Source organism: Xiphias gladius, chromosome 11 (assembly GCF_016859285.1).
Source record: "Xiphias gladius isolate SHS-SW01 ecotype Sanya breed wild chromosome 11, ASM1685928v1, whole genome shotgun sequence".
Classification (NCBI taxonomy): domain Eukaryota; kingdom Metazoa; phylum Chordata; class Actinopteri; order Istiophoriformes; family Xiphiidae; genus Xiphias; species Xiphias gladius.
The window spans coordinates 1915913-1935877 of NC_053410.1; the positions used below are offsets into that span (position 1 = coordinate 1915913).

At 45.7% G+C, this 19965-nt stretch overlaps 1 protein-coding gene across 1 annotated transcript; it reads left to right on the forward strand.

The window, feature by feature from the left end:
* The first annotated feature begins 424 nt into the window (after positions 1–424).
* On the forward strand, positions 425–16432 carry sult6b1 (sulfotransferase family, cytosolic, 6b, member 1). Its single transcript, XM_040139273.1, has 7 exons — positions 425–601; positions 9838–9950; positions 11850–11939; positions 12527–12653; positions 14505–14599; positions 14957–15113; positions 16294–16432. Exons 1-7 carry the CDS (start codon positions 445–447, stop codon positions 16419–16421), a joined length of 867 nt encoding a protein of 288 aa, XP_039995207.1. The 5' UTR covers positions 425–444; the 3' UTR covers positions 16422–16432.
* Positions 16433–19965: the final 3533 nt, after the last annotated feature.

Here is a 19965-nt window from a genome sequence, read left to right on the forward strand (position 1 = left end):
CACACCTCCACAAACACACACACCACATTTCCTGCGTGCGTGTGTGTGTGAGTGTGTGTGTGTTTGTGTGTGTATGAGTGTGTGTGTGTTTGCGTGTGTGTGTGCGCGTGTGTGTGTGTGTGTGTGTGTGTGGAGGAGGAGGTGCTTGGTGCCTCCTCCTCCTTTTACTACACACACAGTCTTTCTGTCTCTCTCTCTTTCTCAGTGCTGCTGGCTGGCAGGTCAGCAGCAGATGTACACTCAGCAGCCCAGCTTCTCATATTCCCGCTACACACTTTGTGTGTGTGTGTGTGTGTGTGTGTGTGTGTGTGTGTGTGTGTTTTTAAGTTGAAGCTACACTTGAATTATCGTCTTTGACTTACTGCGAAAAGGTGCCAGAGTGCAGCTGCACTGTGCTGAATCAGGATGAGCACTAACGCCTTCCTCGCCAAGGTGCAGTCCAGGATGCAGATGGCAAAGGAGATCAGTGATGAGGAGAAATTGTACAGATACAACGGGGTGTTGTACCCGCGCATCATGTGCCCCGAGGACCATTTGAAGGCTCTGGAGGACATCGAGGCCAGAGAGGATGACATCATGTTGGTGGCTTATCCCAAATGTGGTGAGTAATGGTGATCCAGTTACAAAATGTATTAATGAACAGAAGCTGTTCAGCCAGATAGTGAGAACCATCAGATGAAATAACACTGGACTAAATAGTTAATCAAATTGTATATGTTTATCATAGAGGTTTTAAGTTTTTAAGGCCATGGGTGCAATGACCGTAACACCACAGGGAGGGAGACTCCAATACACGACTCGGAGACAGGAGAAAAGATTCAAAGAGAAAAGTTTTTTCTTGCCACAAGGGTCGGTAGACAAGTAGGAAGTCAGTGATACAGGCAGACAAATCCAGCGAGGAGTAGACCAAGGCAAGGTCAGATAAAAGTTATAGGATCATTAAACCAGGAACACTAAGCGCATGGGCATAATGCTGGAACGCTTGACTCTGGGTACAAAGGCGAACTGGATAAGAGGGAACGGAGCACAGAGACGCAAAAATACACTAGTGGGTGGAAGACAATGAGACGCGGGTGAAACCAATCAGGGCGGGGCACACAATCACACCGGCAGGAAACACAAGCGCGGGAAGTAAAGTATTTGGAATGATGGCGATGGAAGTCCCGAATGAGATTAGAATCCAGAATGCTGCTGGAGGAAACCCAGGACCTCTCCTCAGGACCGTACCCCTCCCAGTCCACCAGGTAATGATGTCCACATCCACAGTGATGAACTGCCAGGAGACACTCTACTGTGTACACCGGGCAACGTGGAATGTGGGGAGAATCCTCAAGGATCTGGGGAACATGAGATGCACAGCCACAGGAGTGATCGCCTTAGAGAGACAGAGAACAGACCCAAAAACTGGAAAGCAAACTTATGAGATTCCACATGAAGAAGGTCCTGAGTTGACAACCAGACCCAATCCTCTTGGACTGGGCCGGAGTATTGAGGAGCACCTGCCGGGCCAAACTCCAAGTGCAACGACACAGACGAATGAGTGCCTGGGCAGAGGAGAATGCTGACCTCCGTCTCCAAATCTGGAAACAGCAGAGGCTGGTAGCCATTGGCCCACTGAAAAGGAGAGAGACCAGATGCACGGTAAGGTAAGGTATTGTGTGCATACTCAGCCCAGATGGCGTGTTTGCCCCAGGTGGTCGGGTTCTAGGAGACGGGAGAGCCTAGACTGGTTTCCAGCTCCTATTTCATCCGCTCTGTTTGGCTGTTGGACTGGCAGTGGTAACCTGAGGAGAGGCTGACAGTGGCACTGTGCAAAGGGCAGAAAGCCCTCCAGTTGTGGGAGATGAACTGTGGCCCCCCGTCTGATACCACATCCCTAGGAAATCCATGAATGCAAAAAACATGGGACAACATGGCATCCATGGTCTCCTTGGTGGAGGGTAACTTAGGCAGAGGAATGCAGTGAACTATCTTAGAAAAATCTGTCCATCACTGTAAGAATGGTGGTGTTACCTTCTGAGGAGGGGTAGACCCGTGACAAGGTCCAAGGACATGTCAGACCAGGGGCGATGAGGCAAAGGAAGCAGGTGCAAGAGACCAGGAGGCGGGCGCCAGGAGGCCTTGTTACGGGCACAAACTGGACAGGCAGCCACATATTCTTGAATCTCGTTTTCCATTGACAGTCAGAAGCGTGGTTTAATGACGAAGATGGTTTGACATGTTCCGGGGTGACAGGAGAAGAGGGAGGCCGGAGCCCAATGAATGACCTGAGAACAATGAGACAGGAACAAACAACTGGTTCGTGGGGACAGCCGTCCGGTACATTAGCCTATCTGACCCTTTCCTCAATGCCCAGCGTAACAGCTCCAACTACACAGCAGGGGGGCAGGATGTTGGTGGGAGGCCTAGAGGCAGAGTCATGGTCAAACAGGCGAACCAGAGCATTGGGCTTAGTGTTCTTAGAACCTGGACAGTATGACACAGTGGGTCCTGGAACCGATGGAGAAGACAGCTCCTGGGCACACACCGAAGAAAAACTGATGAGTGAACATCTTTCACCTCAACCCATTACCCCTGCATTAGACCAGTTCATGTGAGGGTTGCGTTTAGTGAGCAAGTGCTAGACCCAGAATGAGGGGATAAGGAGTGGCATTGAAGAGATGGAAGCGCAGTTACTCTGTGTGAGTTAGCCTCCAGAGGCTCGGGGAACTGAAGCGAGTCCGAATCTCTTGGCCAGCTTCCAATCCATAAAGCTCTCATCAGCCCGGGAGCCCACTAACAGCTTGTGACAAAGAGAAGAGCGAGAAGAGGGAGAGATTAGTTGGATTTGGGTAAGGGGTCGAGAAGGAATAGCAGAGCAAGTAATTTGGATCACCAGCACCCTCCTCTTCAGCGGCGAACCTTGTCTTTTAGTGGACAAGTAGACATGAAGTGGCCCAGCATGGAGCAGCATATGCACTGGCCCCCCCCCGAAGACAGTCGTTCCTCAGGAGTCAGCCTGGCTCTTCCCAGCTCCATAGGCTCCTCCGGCGCAGATGAGCCGGCCACCTGGGTGAGACGAGGCTGAGAACGCAGCAAAGAAAGGTACTTAGCAGTGGACGTCGCTGCGTCAAAACGGACTTGCTCCATTCAAATGAATGAGTGGGCTGCGTTTTTTCACACAGGGCTCAAGTTGATCTGGATGCAGCCTTAGTAAAGCAACTTAAACCAGAAGAACAGAATAACTCTAAGAAAACTGAACCTGCATCTCCGGGTTTTCTATGATGGTTTCCTACTGTATAATATTTTGTATAGTGTGTTGTAGTATGTAGAATAATGTGTGTGCGGAGGAGTGTCATTGTCAGTTGTTAAGCTTTGGCAGGAAGACCTCTCTTCATCAATGAAATAAATACTGAGGTTAAGGTGCAGTTTTTGGGTCTCTGTAAGTCTTGGGGCCTTTGTAACGACTGGTGAAACCACAGGCCAAAAGGACTCAATCGGACGACTCGGAGACAGTCCTTCACGTGCCAAAACAGTACACAGGTAATCGGTCAGTGACACGGGCAGACAAATCCGGCAGGGAGAAGACAAAGACGAGGTCAGGAAAAGTAGCAGAGAACGAAAACCAGGAACACTAAACACTAGGAAAATCGCTGGAACGCTTGGACACTGGGTACAAAGACGAACTCCGAAGGGAACGCACGGACTAAATACACTGGGGAGGGAAGGGGCAGGGAGTGAAGTACCTGAAACGAGAGGAGAAGTGATAGATGACTGAATGACACTGAAAAAAACATAACCTTACGCTAAGTTCCCATTGCACGATTTTAGCCCCGATTTTCCGCTCGCCAACAGTTTTTGCAGATCGCGGAGAAGAGCCCCAGATCAGAGAAAAAAAAATCGGCGTTCGCTGGGCTATTTGTGAACTGTTCGAAGACGCGATCCGAGAGACTCACCGATGCATGGCGGAGGCCCGAAAGATATCTAGCAGGCTAAACATCTGGACCTGTCGGGGAGTCCAAACCCAGCAGTGGGAAAAGTGTATCGACTGGCAACGAGCGCATCGACGAGCTAGAACCAATGAGAGCGCAAGAAACGGGGTCAGGAGAAACCCATTTATAAATGGACAGACCGATTTCTTGATGGTAGAACATGGAATATTGAATTTACTCTCCCCTGCAAATATGTGTCGCCTAATAAAATCAAAGAACTGTTATTTAAAATCTTACATAGATATGAATTCCATTATTCGTTAATATATTCCTGACATAAAAGACAAATGCTCTTTCAGTAGTCATGTGGTGGAAACGCTGGGACATCTGTTTATTCAGGGTCTACATGTGACAGCGCCGATTTTCAGTTGGGTCTTAAAACAGGAAATTTCACCTAAAGAACGGGATTTGTTAATAATATTCATCCATCCTACTTTCTCCGGCAAAATATTTTCAAACGTTATTACATTTAAAAACATGTAATAAAAAATTAAACAAAACTATTAATTAATGTGAACTCCTTAATATTATAACCGATTGAGTAAACCCCTTGCGTGGGTCCATAGGTATGTTATCTTTGTCATTTCCAATCTTTTCTTTCTCGCTGGAACTAAGTCGTCTTTAGTTTTCCTTTCGTTTCTCACTCTTCGTCTATATTGTACTGCACTCCCAGAAAACGTGACTCGTGACCGGGACTTCCCATTACGAGACAACAGCTTGCGTAGTGTGAACAGGGCCGCGATCTGACGGCTTCGAAGGTCACGTAGCACGGCGGGGTGTGACAGACCGGCTCCAATGCAGGAGTGATGAGCGGCCTTTGTCATGTTTGTGCCCGGGGGCCCATTGTCTCTTAAACTGTCCACGCTCTGCCCTTTGACCACCCTTCTTCTGGTTGTAAAGTTAATGATTGTAACACTGGTGAAAGTGAAGGCTTTCTAACTACCTACCTATACCTACAATGTAAATATGAAATGTAGAGATGAAATGTTTCAGAAGTTGAAGCAACAGCAGAGTCAAACTGCAGTGAAATCCAACCTCACCTTTCTTAGAAGATTTTTCCAGCTGTATCATGTATTTAGAATTGAGACAATGGCTAATATCAGCAAAGTGTGTCTGATAAATAATATCTACTTATCTTGCAAGCTTGCCTGGGAAATTTTCAAAAAACCCAACTTCTCTTTCAGTGGATGGAAATTCATATTAACTGCTTTCCACTTTTACTTTTTCTCACGGTAAAGTGGTTCGGTTTGCGTTTCGATTCAAGTGACTAAAATTCGGAATCGAAAGCTAACGTTACGTCGCCCGGCCAACTCAGTTAGTAACATGTAGCTGTCGAGCAAGTCAGCCGCTCCGCTGCTGAAGGGAATATTTAACCGAAGTTTGAAACCCGGTTGGGCAGCACGGCTTCTACATCAACGTGCCTCCGCGGGCTGAAAATATAGAGAGCCGAACGACCGGATTTGTCGACCATTTGCTTCACGAGAAAAAAGGAAAGTGACTATTTGAAATAAAAGTTACACAGAAACGATTCAACTGGAAAAATACAATGTACTTTTAAAGGAATAGTTCAACATTTTGAAAAAACACTTGTTCAATTTCTTTCTGAGAGTGAGATGTTGAGGTGGATCTCATGTCTGTGTGTTAAATACAGAGTTGGAGTTAGGAAACAGTTAGCCTAGCCTAGCATAAGGACTGGAAGCCAGGGGAAACAGCTAGCATGGCTAGGTCCAACGCTAAACCATACGCCCACCAACACCTCCAAAACCCACCTCATTAACATAATGCATCTCAATATGTACAGACTGATACAGGAAATGTGCTGGACAAATAACAGATTGTGGACTTATGTTGCCCAATGTCCGAGGCAGTTCACCCCACAGCACAATCAACGGGGAGATAAATGACTCTTAATGCAGGGATAACAAATAAACTTCATGTTTTTTACATGAAGAAAGTAAACCATGAAGTAATGTTTCTTTCGACTCACCAAACACACTGCTGCGATTAGAAGGAAGTAGTCCTTTTTCTTAATTAATTTATTTATTTTTTGCTCCTAATTACCACTTGGGTCGACGAGCTGTTGCACATACAGCACCACAATCAGCGCTCCCCACAAATACCTGCACAAACTAGGGGCAAAAAAGAAAACCGCAGCAAAACGTACCAACCAAAATGCAAAATGTAACCGATGGTTGTGCAGCTCATCCACCAGTGTTTGGATTGATTTCCTCACTTCTATCACAGTCCGTGTTTAGTCGCCTCTGATTTATTGTCAAAGTTGGGCTTTTGTTTTGTGGCAATGCGCTTCTGAGCAGGGACCGATTTGAAAACGCCTCCTTGTTGGTGGATTCAAGGACACTCAGAGGTCTGTAAGATGATTTTCTCAGCAATGAACTAGAATTTTCCGCAGGGAAGGGATCAGTCTAAAAACTGGTGAATAATTTGGAGACTGATCACCAGGACTGTGCGTGGTCCCAGACCTAAGGGTCAAGACCCTGACAAGGGGTCAAGAAATGATTAACAAGAGCGGAACATATTTCTTTTTAGACATTCTTATCCTGTTTTTTTTGTGTGTGTGAAATATTGTATAACTTTATCTTATCTTTATCTTTTTTGTACGGCTTAAACAAACAACATATAACCTATTAATTACAGAGCTTCAGAGGTGCTGGTTGAATGCGGTCATAATACTAAGCCGAACAAACCGTCTCCTGGCTGCAAAAAAAGCAACGAGTGTATTTTCCAAAATGTTTATCTATTTCTTTAACTGTACAGCAGTTGCCATGCAAACAAACAAACAAAAAAACAAAAAAATCTATGTTTACCGGGATGAAATGTTGGTACTGTAGGTGTGAAATCTCCAGACAAACAATACTGTAAGTTATGGACAGTTTTTTCTCTTTCAGTTCAATTTCAAAGCTGACCCCTGAACAGCCGCATGTGAGCGCTTTAACCTTTTTCCCTCAGAAGCCCCAGTGACCGCTTCACCGACGTCCCTTTGCAGGAATTCTGGGTACTGCGCTGCCTAAATTCACACTGTTACCTGAGTGAACGTGGTGCTGACTTATTGTTGTTTAAAAGCACCGCGCAACACCGACCTTAAATCTCGTTCTCTCTCAAACACAAAGCGTTTACAATCTTTTTTTTTACCGGAAGGAAAGCGTGACATTCCTGCTGTCGCCGCGGTGCGTTTGAGGAATGTGACATGTTGTGTTTTCAGGGGAGTGTTTACTTTTGAGAAAGGCTCTCGCACGCCAACTCGCTGGTGGGGAAACAACACGAAGACAGACAAGTTAAACACCTTTGGAGGAATGTTAGATTGCACACACCCGTCCCACATCTCCATGCAGATGTAGGGGCCTGTTTGGACTGGGGCCCACATTGGGATAACAGCTATTTATCAATGGGTGTGAGACTATACAAACCCCTTCTTCCACTTTTGAAGTTACAGGCAGTTCAATCAGCGTTACACAACACGCTGCCAGAGATAACGGGCTCCCTGACGTCTCGTTGATATATGAAGGAGATAGAGGAGCATTAACCCGAGCCTTGACCTAAACACTCTCACATTCAGTCCGCTGTCGTTCACTGCCCCGCAATATTTTTCCCCTTAACTAGTTTCATGTGCGCGGTGCACTACACGGCTCTGAAGCTGGACTTCTCAGAGTTTCCGTTCCCCCGGGAAGAAGCCAGGTCTCACTTTCACGGGAGTTCCAGTTGGAGAACACAGGAACGACACAGCTCTATTAAAGGTTTTGGTTGTGCTTGCCCAGGTTTCGAGATGTGTGTCTGACATACGGTTTGCTGACAGCTAGAAAATAATTTATTGTGGTTTACAAATACCGTATAGGTCTGAGCAGGAACATAGTTTTATATGTATTACATCGAAACGTAATTGTGCATCCATAGCCATCGGGGGCAGTCTTAGTTCTTGGCCCCGGGCAGTTGCCTGCCTCGTCTAATTATAAAATCCAACCCTCGGTTCGCTAAAAGTAACAGATGAACTGCTGAAACGTCTATTGGAAAAAGTGGTGAAATAACTCAAAGTAATGGAGAACTGGATGTCTGACCACACTCGTTCGTTTGAGAGCACAAATGATCAACTCCAGAGCAGGATTTATGAAGCTGGGCCCACCGACTGGTTTTCTTCTCCATGAGCCTGCCGAGCTCAGTATTCAGTCGATTTTTTTTTACACGTCAGTATTCAGTGCTTTGAGCGCCATCAACTGAGTTACATTCACCTACATGATAGTAAGGTATAGGCAGAAATGTCAGAGCCTAATATTTAAAGAATCTGGACAAAGAAAACCTTAACGCTCTGAAGAAACATTAGGAGGAGTGGAAACCGTCAGAGGGGAACACAGCGAGGAATAAATCAGAGCCAATGTACATATCTCCCTCCACACTTAAGCCAGCAGTTTTTTCCACTCTGACCTGGCAGGTCATAAACCAGTCAACGCCTTTAAATTACCCAGAGTGATGTTTCCCCTACCTGTTAAATGTGACCCAGGGTCCCAACCGCCTGCAAAGAGCTTGGTATTTCTTGCCTCTTCCCTTCATGCACCGACAGCTTGGAATGAGCTGCGAGCTGTACGTAACTTGGAATCTTTACCCTCCCTTGCCATGTTTAAAAATATTCTTAAATCAGTTTTTACAGCGCAGCGTCGCCGCAGAACGTGCCATCGTGTGCTAGGACTCTATTTAGCCCCTGATCCCTTTGTTCTTTGTGTCTGTTTGTTGTGTTTCGGTGTGCTTTTGTGGCGTTATCTGTTAGTTTATATTGAGCTCCTTTGTTGTGAAGCGGCGTTTCATCAATCTGCTTCCGTTTTTTCGACGTGTCCAGCGACTAACGCCCACAAAACCCCGAGCGAGGTCGATTTAATCCATCACAGAAGACCTGTAAGGCAGCCACCGACAGTTATTTCCATTATCAGTACATCTGACGGGTATCTTCTTTGATGAGCCACTGATTATTTAATGTAAATAAAATGAAAATTGCAAAAGTCCATCATTGTTCCCAGAAGGACAAGTTAACATATTCAAATTGTTTTATTTCGTCTGCCCAACGGTAGAAAAACCCAGAGATGTCAGGCGGACATTTGTGAGACATATGAGCCGGTATCAGGGAATTTTTGGCATTTTTGCTGAAAAATTATTTTAACAATTAATCCGTTTTTAAACTTGTTGACTATTTAACCGACCATTTCAGCTCTAGAGCACTGGTTGCTTTCTGGGTGCCTGGGGGAAACAATGACACTACTGTGTAAAACGGGGGCAAATAGAGGCCCAGCAACATAATTTTTTGCCCCAGTAGCCCCTAGGAGGTTAATCCAGGCATGGAACCAGGTGTCCTCATGGAGACAGTAATGGACTCAAGACCTCCACCTGGTCCATTATTGTCTAATACTCATCAGTCATTATCACTTACATACAGTCTGACATGCCTCTTTTATCACATGGAAACTTCTCTCACCACAAACCCTCTTCCCACAGCCCACAACGTTAAAATTGCTTAACCCGTCGAATTCTGGGATTCCCCTTAGTTTCCATGAAGTAGCTGCAAAGTTGAAATGTTCTTAGCAAAATGTGACAGGATCCCACATTCTGTAGATGTGGCATCTGCTTGTAACACTGTTCACTGTTACTTTGAGTGAAATAATAAAAACCAAACACATGTTGTCGTGTCTATGCAAGAAAACATGTTTTGTACCGTTTTTACTGACATTTCTCAGTCAGCGATTGGTGACTTCGCAAAGGTTGCCGTCTTGACCAGAATTTAAAATGGAGTGTAATTAAACAATGCTTGACCCCACGGCATGTTTGAAACATGGTGTGTGTGTGTGTGTGTGTGTGTGTGCGCGTGCAGGTTTTAACTGGATGGTGGGGGCGGTGAGGAAGATCATAGCAGAGGCCACGGGGATGAAAACCGAATCCCGGATGCCGCCGCTGATCGAGTTCTTTGGACCAGACGTCTTGAAGGTAACCACCGGATGTGCGTGCCTGTGAGTCGACCCTAGGACAGCGGGCAGGCAGCGTGCAGGTGACAGGCTAAGCCGCGCAGGTAGACAGACAGACGTGAAGTCTGTCTGCGTTTGCGCGAGTCGACTGTTTCTGTTGAGTCACCACCATCAAATGTTATCTAACACAGAGCTGTAGGTAAAGACTGCAGCAGCACTTTGAAATAATCAACACACTTTTATTGAAAAAAAACAGCCTCAGATGACTTAGTGGAAGTTGTCGGTCATAGCTAACGAACCCACGGAGCAGTAACTCGGACTCTGCGGCTCTACGACGCTTTTCAGCCTCTTTTAATTGTTGTGGTTGAAGCTGGGGTTTTGTGTCCTCTGCCTCCATCCCATTTTTTGTCAGGGGCGCTCACGACAATTTAAAACATCTCAAAGGATTCATCAGCATTCTGCACAATCCACAGAACACACTGAGAGCAGTCTTCCCTGGAGCTACCGTCGACTGAAAGGAAACTCCCACTGGAACCTTTGGGATTTGGGTCGACTCACCTTCGGTTTCTTCTTTATTTTTGCTTTCGTCCTGTTCTCAGTTCCCAGTTCGGCCTCTGAATTTGACACTGTTACTACACTGAAAAACTTCTTTTTATCCCAGGACGTTCCTTCTCAGCCGCTACGTGTAGAATTTGAAATGTTCCACCTTTTGGGAACCCGAGAGTTGGCCACGTATCAAAAAAGACACTGTGGAGGAATGGGGAGCAGTGCGGGCCGGGGTGCTACGCCGTAGATGGTTTTTCCGCAGAGCAATACGCCCTGGTACAATGCACTGTTTTTTCATGAAGATGATGATGATTGATGAAGTGCCGGGGGGGTTCTGGAAGAGCCTGTGGCCTGCTGGTCTTCATACAGCGGCTCACCGCAGCCATTTCCTGCTTGTACCATTCCTCCCGGCAATACTTAAGCTTCGGTACAATGACACGCATTCAAGAAACCAGGTTATGCATCGTCCTCTGACAATACGCTCACATACGCTGTAGTAACCCGGTTTCTGGACAGTAAACCTGTGGACAGTCGTATCTGTCCTCTACCGCCAACGTGGCTTTGGCAGTGTTGCTTCCTTATTTCAACTGCAGCGGCGGGAGAAGGTGCTGCTTCTCTGCCCTGTCAAAATCCTGAGCAATCACGTGGCAGGGAGCAAAGACCTTAAAGGAATCGTTTTTGGGAAATCTGCATATTCTCTTCCTTGGGGAGGGAGTCAGATGAGGAGGTTGAGACCCCTCTCATGTCTCTACTGTAAATAGGAGGCTGTAGCCAGCAGCTGGTTAGCTTAGCTTCGCATTGAGGCCGGGGGGAAGCAGCGAGCATGGCATGGCCCTGTCCAGCTCCTCCGCTATATCTCGTTTGTTTGGTCCGCACATTAATCGAGTGGGAAAACAGCGCAGTTACACGTCCTTGTTGCCGTCGCGTGTCCAGCCTAAGGGTTTTTTTTTTTTTTTAATTCTTTGCCTGTTTTTCTGTTTTTGCTGGATTCAGGGCGTTTTCTAGTGACACAATTTTACCCGCAATCTACCTTTATTTAGATCAATTGTTTCCTTCTGGCTGCCTGTGCCACTACTGTTTATTCCAAATTACATTTTGATGGAGAAGGACTTTGCCCCGCACAGACTGGGGTCCAAGTCTGGTTACGGTTAGGTTACAAACCCTTTGGTTAAGGTTGGGGAAAGACTGCTCAGATGTTACTACAGTAGACACGTCAGCAGCCAGGCTTGTTTTCTGGAAGCGGGAGAGCCCGAGTAGACCAGAGTGTACGGAGCGATTTGAACTCATTGAGCTGTGACGCTGTTGGTAGCCGTCCTGTTTATTTCATGTGCAACAAAATAACCTAAGCGGCTAATGTTGAATACTCTCCTCTCAGGTCGTGGATCAGACTCCCTCTCCGAGGTTTCTGGGGACTCATCTGCACCCCGACAACATCCCCACGTCTTTCTATGCAAAGAAAACTAAGGTAAACTTCTGCAGGGAGGCTTTCAACTCACAGGACGAACGGATTCTCCTCATATCATTAACTCGAAAAACGGGCGACGCTGACGGAGGTCGAGAGGTCGCTGAGTTTCCGTCGGAGCTTCGTGCCTTAATGTCGCAAATGGTTGAAACAAAGCTGGTTTGAGTTCAAATCAGCGGAGAAGGAAAAAATAAAAGTGGCAAGAGAAACACAATGAATTCATTCTCCATCATGTTATCCTTGATAAAATCACTTCAGAGTACATTTGGATTTGAAATCTAATTTGTAGCCTCTGTACCTTAGAAGAAGACAGACCAGCAGCAGCATCATATAATCATGTTTACATGGAAACTGCTCTCTTTCGTTCTCGTTTTATTGATTGTGTCTGTTGGTTTTTAAATCCTGTTTGTTTGTTCTTTAATTGATCATATTTTCAATTGGTTTCTTTTTTTAACGAATCTGATTTCCCTACTTCTGTATTCTTTCCCCGTCCTTCCCTACCGACCCTTTTCTTTGTTATAGTTTAGTCAAATGTAAATGTAATGTCAATGAAACTGCTTAATTCACGCATTGTATTGTGTATTGTACAGATGCTTGTGATCTTCAGGAATCCTAAAGACACTCTGGTTTCTTTCTATCATTTCTCCAACAACAACCCGGTCCTCCCGTCCGGACAGTCCTGGGAATCCTTCTACTCTCACTTCCTGAGCGGAGATGGTGAGCGAGCGAGCCAGAGAAAGAGCTTTTCAGGATTTAATGGATAAGCATTGTCTGTTTTTGGTTCATTGGATCATATTTGATGGTGAGACGAGCGCCTGAATCACATGCCTGTTTGTGCTGTTTATTAGGAATATTTCTCAAACACCTCCAGGGAAATTTAGTGGAAAGTTCAGCCTGTCGGCCAAAGGAACAAATACATGTACCGTGATATTTTTTAAGGACTTTTTCACATTTTGAACTTGTCTGTCATCTGACTCAGTTTAACGAAAAAAACATAGATCCGATCGCTGACTGTCACTGTGTCCGTGTTGATACAGATGAAAGTTTCTAAACATCTTTCCTTTATTACAACAACGTAAAATTGAGCTGTTTGGGAAGGAAATGATTTTGTAAGAGGGTTTTTCTCGAATTATTAATCGTTCACTTTGTGTCCTGAGAGCCTTGAAACCGAGACTGAATGAGCTACAGGCTGTAGGAGACATTCCTTCTCAGTTTTGGGCTTTTAATGGTTTTTTGTTTACAGGAAGAAAAATTAGGAAAAATCTGAAGTACATCCACGTGTCTCAGTCAAAATCAACGTGTAATAAATCCAGGTAGTGTTGAGGGGAAACGGCTGATGAATGACGGATAAATAAAAAATCTCCTCCCGACGTCTAGCAGACTCCATAGTTTTATGATCTGTGAGGAAGTCTGAACTAATCTCAGGTGATGTGGGGTCAGCCCCACCCCCTTTATGACGCACACAGAATGCCACCCTTTTTTTTTTTTGGCCCATACATTCACAGTTTGAGCTGAGCTCAACTGGGTTTATGGGCTAATAAACAGCATGTACAGCCAACTCAGCAGGCTCTCTGACGTTGAACACATTTAAATCCTGTCGGGGCTCAAGAGCAAAAATGAAACATTATGACCCTCGTGAAACTCAGACCTGTGGCGGGGCGACCGCATTAGCTCTACAGTGGCGAACCCGAACAACTGGCAACTTACCGTCGTTTCATCATTGTTTCAAATGTAAAATCTTAATCTACGCAGTAGCCGGTGACTCCAGCCGTCACATAAATGAAAAGAACTGTAGTGGAAGTACAAAGTAGCGCAGAGTGGAAGTGCCCTGGTCTCCACTGCAACGTGCGCAGTAGCTGCTGTGGCCAGTGTGGCTGTAAATCACCATCACAGATTACAGAGGTTAAAGAGGTTAACTTCGTAGCTTCAAGTACCCAGCAAGCACCTCAGGCGGGGCCGTGTGTGTGTGTGTGTGTGTGTGTGTGTGTGTGTGTGTGTGTGTGCGTGAGGCTGCCACCTTCCACCCACAGTGTCAGTAAAAACTCACCGCCAAAGAACTTTACAAACGTCTGCCAGACGTCAGACTCATTTGGACCCAATTTAAAGAAATGGTGCAACTTTACAACTCTACAACTCTGATATCTCTGCTTTGGTTCTTACGCCACAAGTAATGAGAGGAGCATGTTCATCTGATAATGAACTGCAGGTTTGTTTGGAGCGCGCTTGATGCCACGTTGGGGTTATTACTTTTACTGCACACTGCGTCAAGATATCGAGGCTTGAACGTGGCCGAAAAGTGAGGAGTTCTAGATGCTGAGGTCCATTATAATAGTTGTTTCAACAGCATTACGATGACCATAATGTATTGTGGACCAGCTTTTCAACAGCTACAGATGTAACTTTAACTTTTCAACCAAATGTAGCCCAGTTTTACTAACAGCTAGACCTGTTCTGACCTCGGTGCTCAACGGTTGACCTTGTTTGCTGGTTTGTTGTTGTTGTTGTTGCTGTTGTGTGTGTGTGTGTGTGTGTGTGTGTGTGTGTGTGTGTGTGTGTGTGTGTGTGTAGTTCCTTGGGGGTCATACTTTGACCACGCTTTGGCCTGGGAGAAGAGGATGGATGACCCCAATGTCCTGATTGTCACCTACGAGGAGCTAAAACAGGTAGCTCACACGCTGATTGTTCCCTTGTATCTGACAGAAAAAGTGGCTTTAAACAATAATAACACTGATTTTTTTACATAGGAAACGTTGAAAAAACACTTGTTGTTTAATAACTAAAATGTTCGCTGTCTTATAGCGTCTGCTGACCATTTTCCAAATTATCCATCAGTGTTGAAATTTCCTTCCTTCACTTAGTCGTTGGTTTCAGTTCATTTTTATGAAAGTCAGCCTGCGGAGACTTGAAGCTTGCTGCAGAAGGACAATCTCTCACTGCCTCTCTGACAAAGACTTTGTGGTGGAGTATCAGGAGAGGAGCCCTGTCGGCGACGGCTCTGACTCTGTTTCCTGCCCCTTCAGGACCTGAGCGAGGGCATCCGTCGGATCTCCGGCTTTTTTGGTTTCAGCCTGACGGAGGCTCAGGTCCAGCAGGTCGCCGAGGAGAGCACCTTCGCCGCCATGAAGGAGAGCTCCGCCAACTCCCACGGCACTATGGGAAATGTCATCTTCAGAAAAGGTGCCCAAGAGAGAGAGAGAGAGATCATTTTATTAAACCAAAACAAAAGATCTTTTGCTTCCAGCGAACTCCCTTGTCACTGTTTTCACACTATACTGTGGCTGCATATATGCAGTGGTTAACGAAGCGCTCATATATTGTGATGTTGCAGCTAGCGGAGGGATACGCTGCTGGATAGCTTAATCTATAGCACGTCACCATATTGAAATATTCAAATTGTTCATATGTTTAGTTTGTAAAATCTGTCTCAGCAAAGTAACTAGTAACTTTATGTGTCACATAAATGTAGTGGATTAAGCACAATATTAGCCTCTAAAAAGTTAGTGGAGTAGAAGAACAATGAAGCAAAAAACAATTATTATTTTAGAAAAACTGTGCCGAGTGCATTAAATATTACACTTTACATTAGCATCCTGAGAAACACTGGGTTCTTGACTCATATTTCCATTTTAAAAAGTCCCGGTGGTTTAAATAAATCTCGGCTTGGAGACAGGCATTTACGTGATGATACGTCACCTGCAAAACAACACAAGAGTCCAAATAACAAAATAACAAAATAACTCATATTTAGTTTGTGTGGCGAAAAATTGCATAATGTTACTGAAAAGCATTCTTGCTCATATGATACCCTGTTTTCTCTGTGAGTGCAGGGAGAGTAAATAAATTATTTAGGGGGACTTGAGGACATAGTTTAAAATATTGGGACATATGTTTTCATATTAATTTGACGTCTTTGGATTTTAGAGTCGGTCGGTCGGACAAAAACATTTTTCTGCCATTTCACAGACCGAACGCTTAACTGGGGAAAAGAAAAATCAGCCGATCAATTGACAGTGAGAATAACTGTTAGTTGCAGCCTTAACTCCTGGAGGCACGCTTCAACCCGCCTCTGTGGAGACGACGGATCGCGATCGAAACTCTAGAGGAGAGTAAATAAGCATATTTCCTGAAATGTTGAACTGTCCCTTTAAAATGGCTACAGCAGGAAAAAAATCTGTGTCTGGCGAAGTGACAGGATCAGACAGCAGCTCAGGTTTCACTCTTTATAAGCGTGAGCTTCGGTGGTACAGAGCAGAGACAGAATATAATCCTAGTATTTGGAATCTACTTCAGAAGAAATTTAAGGGCACGTCAGAATACAGGAGTTTAACCGCGCCATGTTTTTTCTGTACCTGAGCAGGTGAGGTCGGGGACTGGAGGAACCATTTCACACCTGAACAGAGCCAAGAGATGGACGAGGCCTTCAACAAACACCTGGCCGGAACCAGGCTGGGAGCCAAACTCAACTACCACCTGCACTGTCAGTAGGAGGCAAGGAAGCAAGAGAGGAGGAAGGAAGAAAACGAAGGAAGAGATCGAGGGACAGTGTGTAGGAGAGGGGTCTGGGGGGACTTTTCTGCCCTGAGCTGAGTCAGACAGACCGTCCCTCGGTCAGGCATTGTACAGGTCCTTCTTCACCCGGTTTGGACTGTAACCCCAACTACGGAATCAACCCTTAGCCATGTTAACCTAGATTGGTAGAGGAGGTTTTTGGAAGCAGCACAGAAACTGACAGGAAACGCTGCCTGCGAGCCTCAGTTCAGGGCCAAAAGTCTCACCGTGAAAGGTTCAAGGAAAGATGGAAGAGAAAGACGGAAGACGGGGGGCGAGAAGGGGAAAGGTGCACGATGGTTTAGTCTTTTTAACTCTGATCTGTGAACAGGAATAGTTGGACATTTTGGGAGGTCAGTGCCACTCTCATGTTAAATACAGCTCCCAGCCAAGAAATAGACAAGTGGACAAACCAACCATAAAACAGCGACTTATCGATTTTATGATGAAACAAATAAGCTATAGCGTGTTAATAAGTGATCTTTACAGGTGCTGGTAGATGGATTTTGATACCACTGGACACAGCCAGGCTGTTTCCGGCCTCGCTGCCTGCCGAAGCTTCGTATTTACAGTAGAGACATGAGAGTGGCATCGGTCCTCTCATCTAACCCTCCGCCAGGAAGCGAATGAGCGTACTTCCCAAAATGTTGAACTATTCCTTCCAACACCTCGCAGGGAGCCGTATTTGGGTGCACCTGAACTCTGGCTGCGTGCACTGGGGAGTTAAACATCAGTGAATAAAACCAGGGTTCAGAACATGACAAACACACGGCTCATCGACACGGAAAACAAAGGAAGAAACCTCTCTCTGATGTTTTTGTTTTTTCCCCCCAGAAATTTCACCTGAACGTTTAAAGTCACTAAAAACTGAGTCGGAAATAACCCCCCCCCAAAACAGAGATTTCTGAAGGAACCTTTTGCGAGTTTGTGGAGACAGAAAATCGTCATTGGCTCTGAGAGGTGGAAGCACGAGTGCGGCATCGATTAGCAGCTCAAGTCTCAGATCTCAGATTTTTTTCTTTTCTTTCACCAGCACATGGATGTTAAGTCCCAGGTTGTTTGAGTCACTGATGTTCAACATGTTCCTGATTAAAACGCATAATAGTTGAACTCTCTTCATACTGGCAGCTACCTGAACTCAGGTCGATTTCACTCTGGAAACAATCACAGACTTCATCCTGGTTGTTAAACTCTGGCATTGAAACATTACTGTGAGGACACTATTATAAATATGCACAATCACTGTTTGTACCGTATGTCTATTACATACTGTACAGCACATCACTGTACATGCTCATGATCAAAAATAAAAGTCTTTTTCCAGATCGCTTATTTGATCTCAGCTTGTTTGACTCCATCCATCTGACAGTGACCAGATTTGGGCTCGACACAAGAGATCAACAGCAGTGCTGCCATGGATACCCGGGGCACGGGATCAAATCCTTAAAATCGTTAAAACTACTAAAACACAGAAAAACGGAAACTAATTCACTGAAAAGCCATTTCATCAAAGTGGGTTTTAAAAAATGATTTACACAGAGAAACAGAGGTTGCAGCCCCCATCTGCACAGGCAAATCAGTCCAGAGTGTAGGGGCCCTGAGCAACAAGGCCCTATCCTCCTTTCATAACTGATATTTTATTCATTATTGTGGAGGAAATTACACATACTACACCTGTAATCAGGTTTGAATGTCTTTATTGCACATGTTTTAGTACAGTTACTGCGCATGTATTCATGTTCAATTCCCACCATGTCCGATCCTTCTGAATCTCACCACGTCACCTTTCACTGAGAGAAACTTGGCCAGCTGTCGTTGTTGTTGTCCGCGTGCGTATATGTGTGATCACGAAGTAAACTCGGCTCGGAGACGGCCCATCCCCGGAGGAAAAACGCAGCACGTGCAGAGGGTCTGGGGCCCTGACAACCTCCAAATGCCTCCCCCTGCGACAGCTTCGTTAACGGGGTCAAGTGGGTGAGAAGTGGAGCGCCGGGGGCGTGAGCCCGGGCTCTGAGTCACTGAAAGGCATCCCCGAGACGAGGCAACAGAAGAATTCACTGAGAGGAATTGTCTGGTAGGGCTAGAAAAGGACCAGACAGTGGTAAGATCGTTGTAAAATACCAGGTTAAGCGATTCCTGTGATTCTAGTTTTATTTTAAAAAAGAGAGAGAGAAAAGACCACGTAGCGGAGTCCTGTAATTAAAACAAACTGAGAGAAAGCAGCCTGCTTAGAATTGACTGAATCAGTCAGACGGCCAGGATGGGTAGCCTACCATGTATATATATAGTAAAGACAAGTGTAAAAAGCTGTTCTGATCTGAACGTGAGGGAAATATACGGAGAACATCAGTTTGAAATCGGGGGTTAAAGAGTTTGGATTTCCCTCAGAGGGAGGCTTTAGCCATGGACAAATAAATCAAAGAAAAAAGAATATGGAAGCAAGAGAAGAGGAGGATAAGGAAAAGATGAACGGGTGTCAAATAAAGAGAGGAGGAAGTTTACTCCATTCCTAAGGGATCGGAGAGTGTTCATGAAACAGATCTTAGACAGAACAAGCAGGCACAAGCAGCAGCGCAGGCAGCGTCCACTAAAAAATCTGTCCACTGTCTTAAATCATCCAGGGACCTCGACCTAGTGTATCATCCCCGGATGAATGTCAGGCCTGAAAGAGATGGCTTCCGGGTTACCAGTTCCAGCAGAGGCTGGCCGAGTGCTCCTCCAGATAATCCACCAACCACGCACAACAACTGGTGAAATGCAGCGCCTCCTGTAACTGCACCTGACGCTTAAGTGGGGAACGATGGCTGGACACTTTGGACTGCAAGACCTCAGAGACCTCATGTTTGACAACCAGCCGTACAGGCAGAATGTCGACCAGCTGCTCGACCGCATCAGTGGCGGGTTCATACCACAAATGGACCTGAAAAAGATCTCGGTTTGCAAACCAGACCCAAGTGGCACGGTAGCAGATTACCTGGTGCCGCCGACCAGAATCCACGAAGCAAACAGTGGAATCGCGCCACCAGATCAGCAAGAGAGGGAGGCGCTATGACACCATGGGAAACACATCTGAACTCCTACGTCTTACAAGGACTGCTTCCGGAAATGCCGAAAGGAGGTTCAGAGAGAGCGAGAAGATAAAGACCATAAAGGCCGAAGACACAGCGGCCAAACTTCAAATGGCGCCGCTGATGGGGTTTGAGACTCAAGCCAGGGATCGTGGCAGAGAGAGAGGACGAGGCCGCGGACGAGGAGGACAAAGCAGAGGAAACACTGGACGAGAGCGTTACATCTGCGGGAAGGATGGATGGGCAGACTGAAGGAGACTGACTGTAGGCGAGACCGGAGACAGATCGAGACCCAGACGACCAGGGAGACAGTAAGAACACAAACACAGACCCATATCAATTAGTGCAAGATGCTATAATTAGAACGAGAAGAAATAGCTAACGATGACAATGCAGGCAAACCAAATTATGTA

Bases quoted from the DNA above. Each gene is read 5' to 3' on its own strand.
- sult6b1 (XM_040139273.1), top strand. From the start codon at position 445: ATGCAGATGGCAAAGGAGATCAGTGATGAGGAGAAATTGTACAGATAC. The intron at 12,654-14,504 runs GTGAGCGAGCGA...GTGTGTGTGTAG, and splicing joins TCACTTCCTGAGCGGAGATG to TTCCTTGGGGGTCATACTTT. The intron at 15,114-16,293 runs GTGCCCAAGAGA...GTACCTGAGCAG, and splicing joins AAATGTCATCTTCAGAAAAG to GTGAGGTCGGGGACTGGAGG.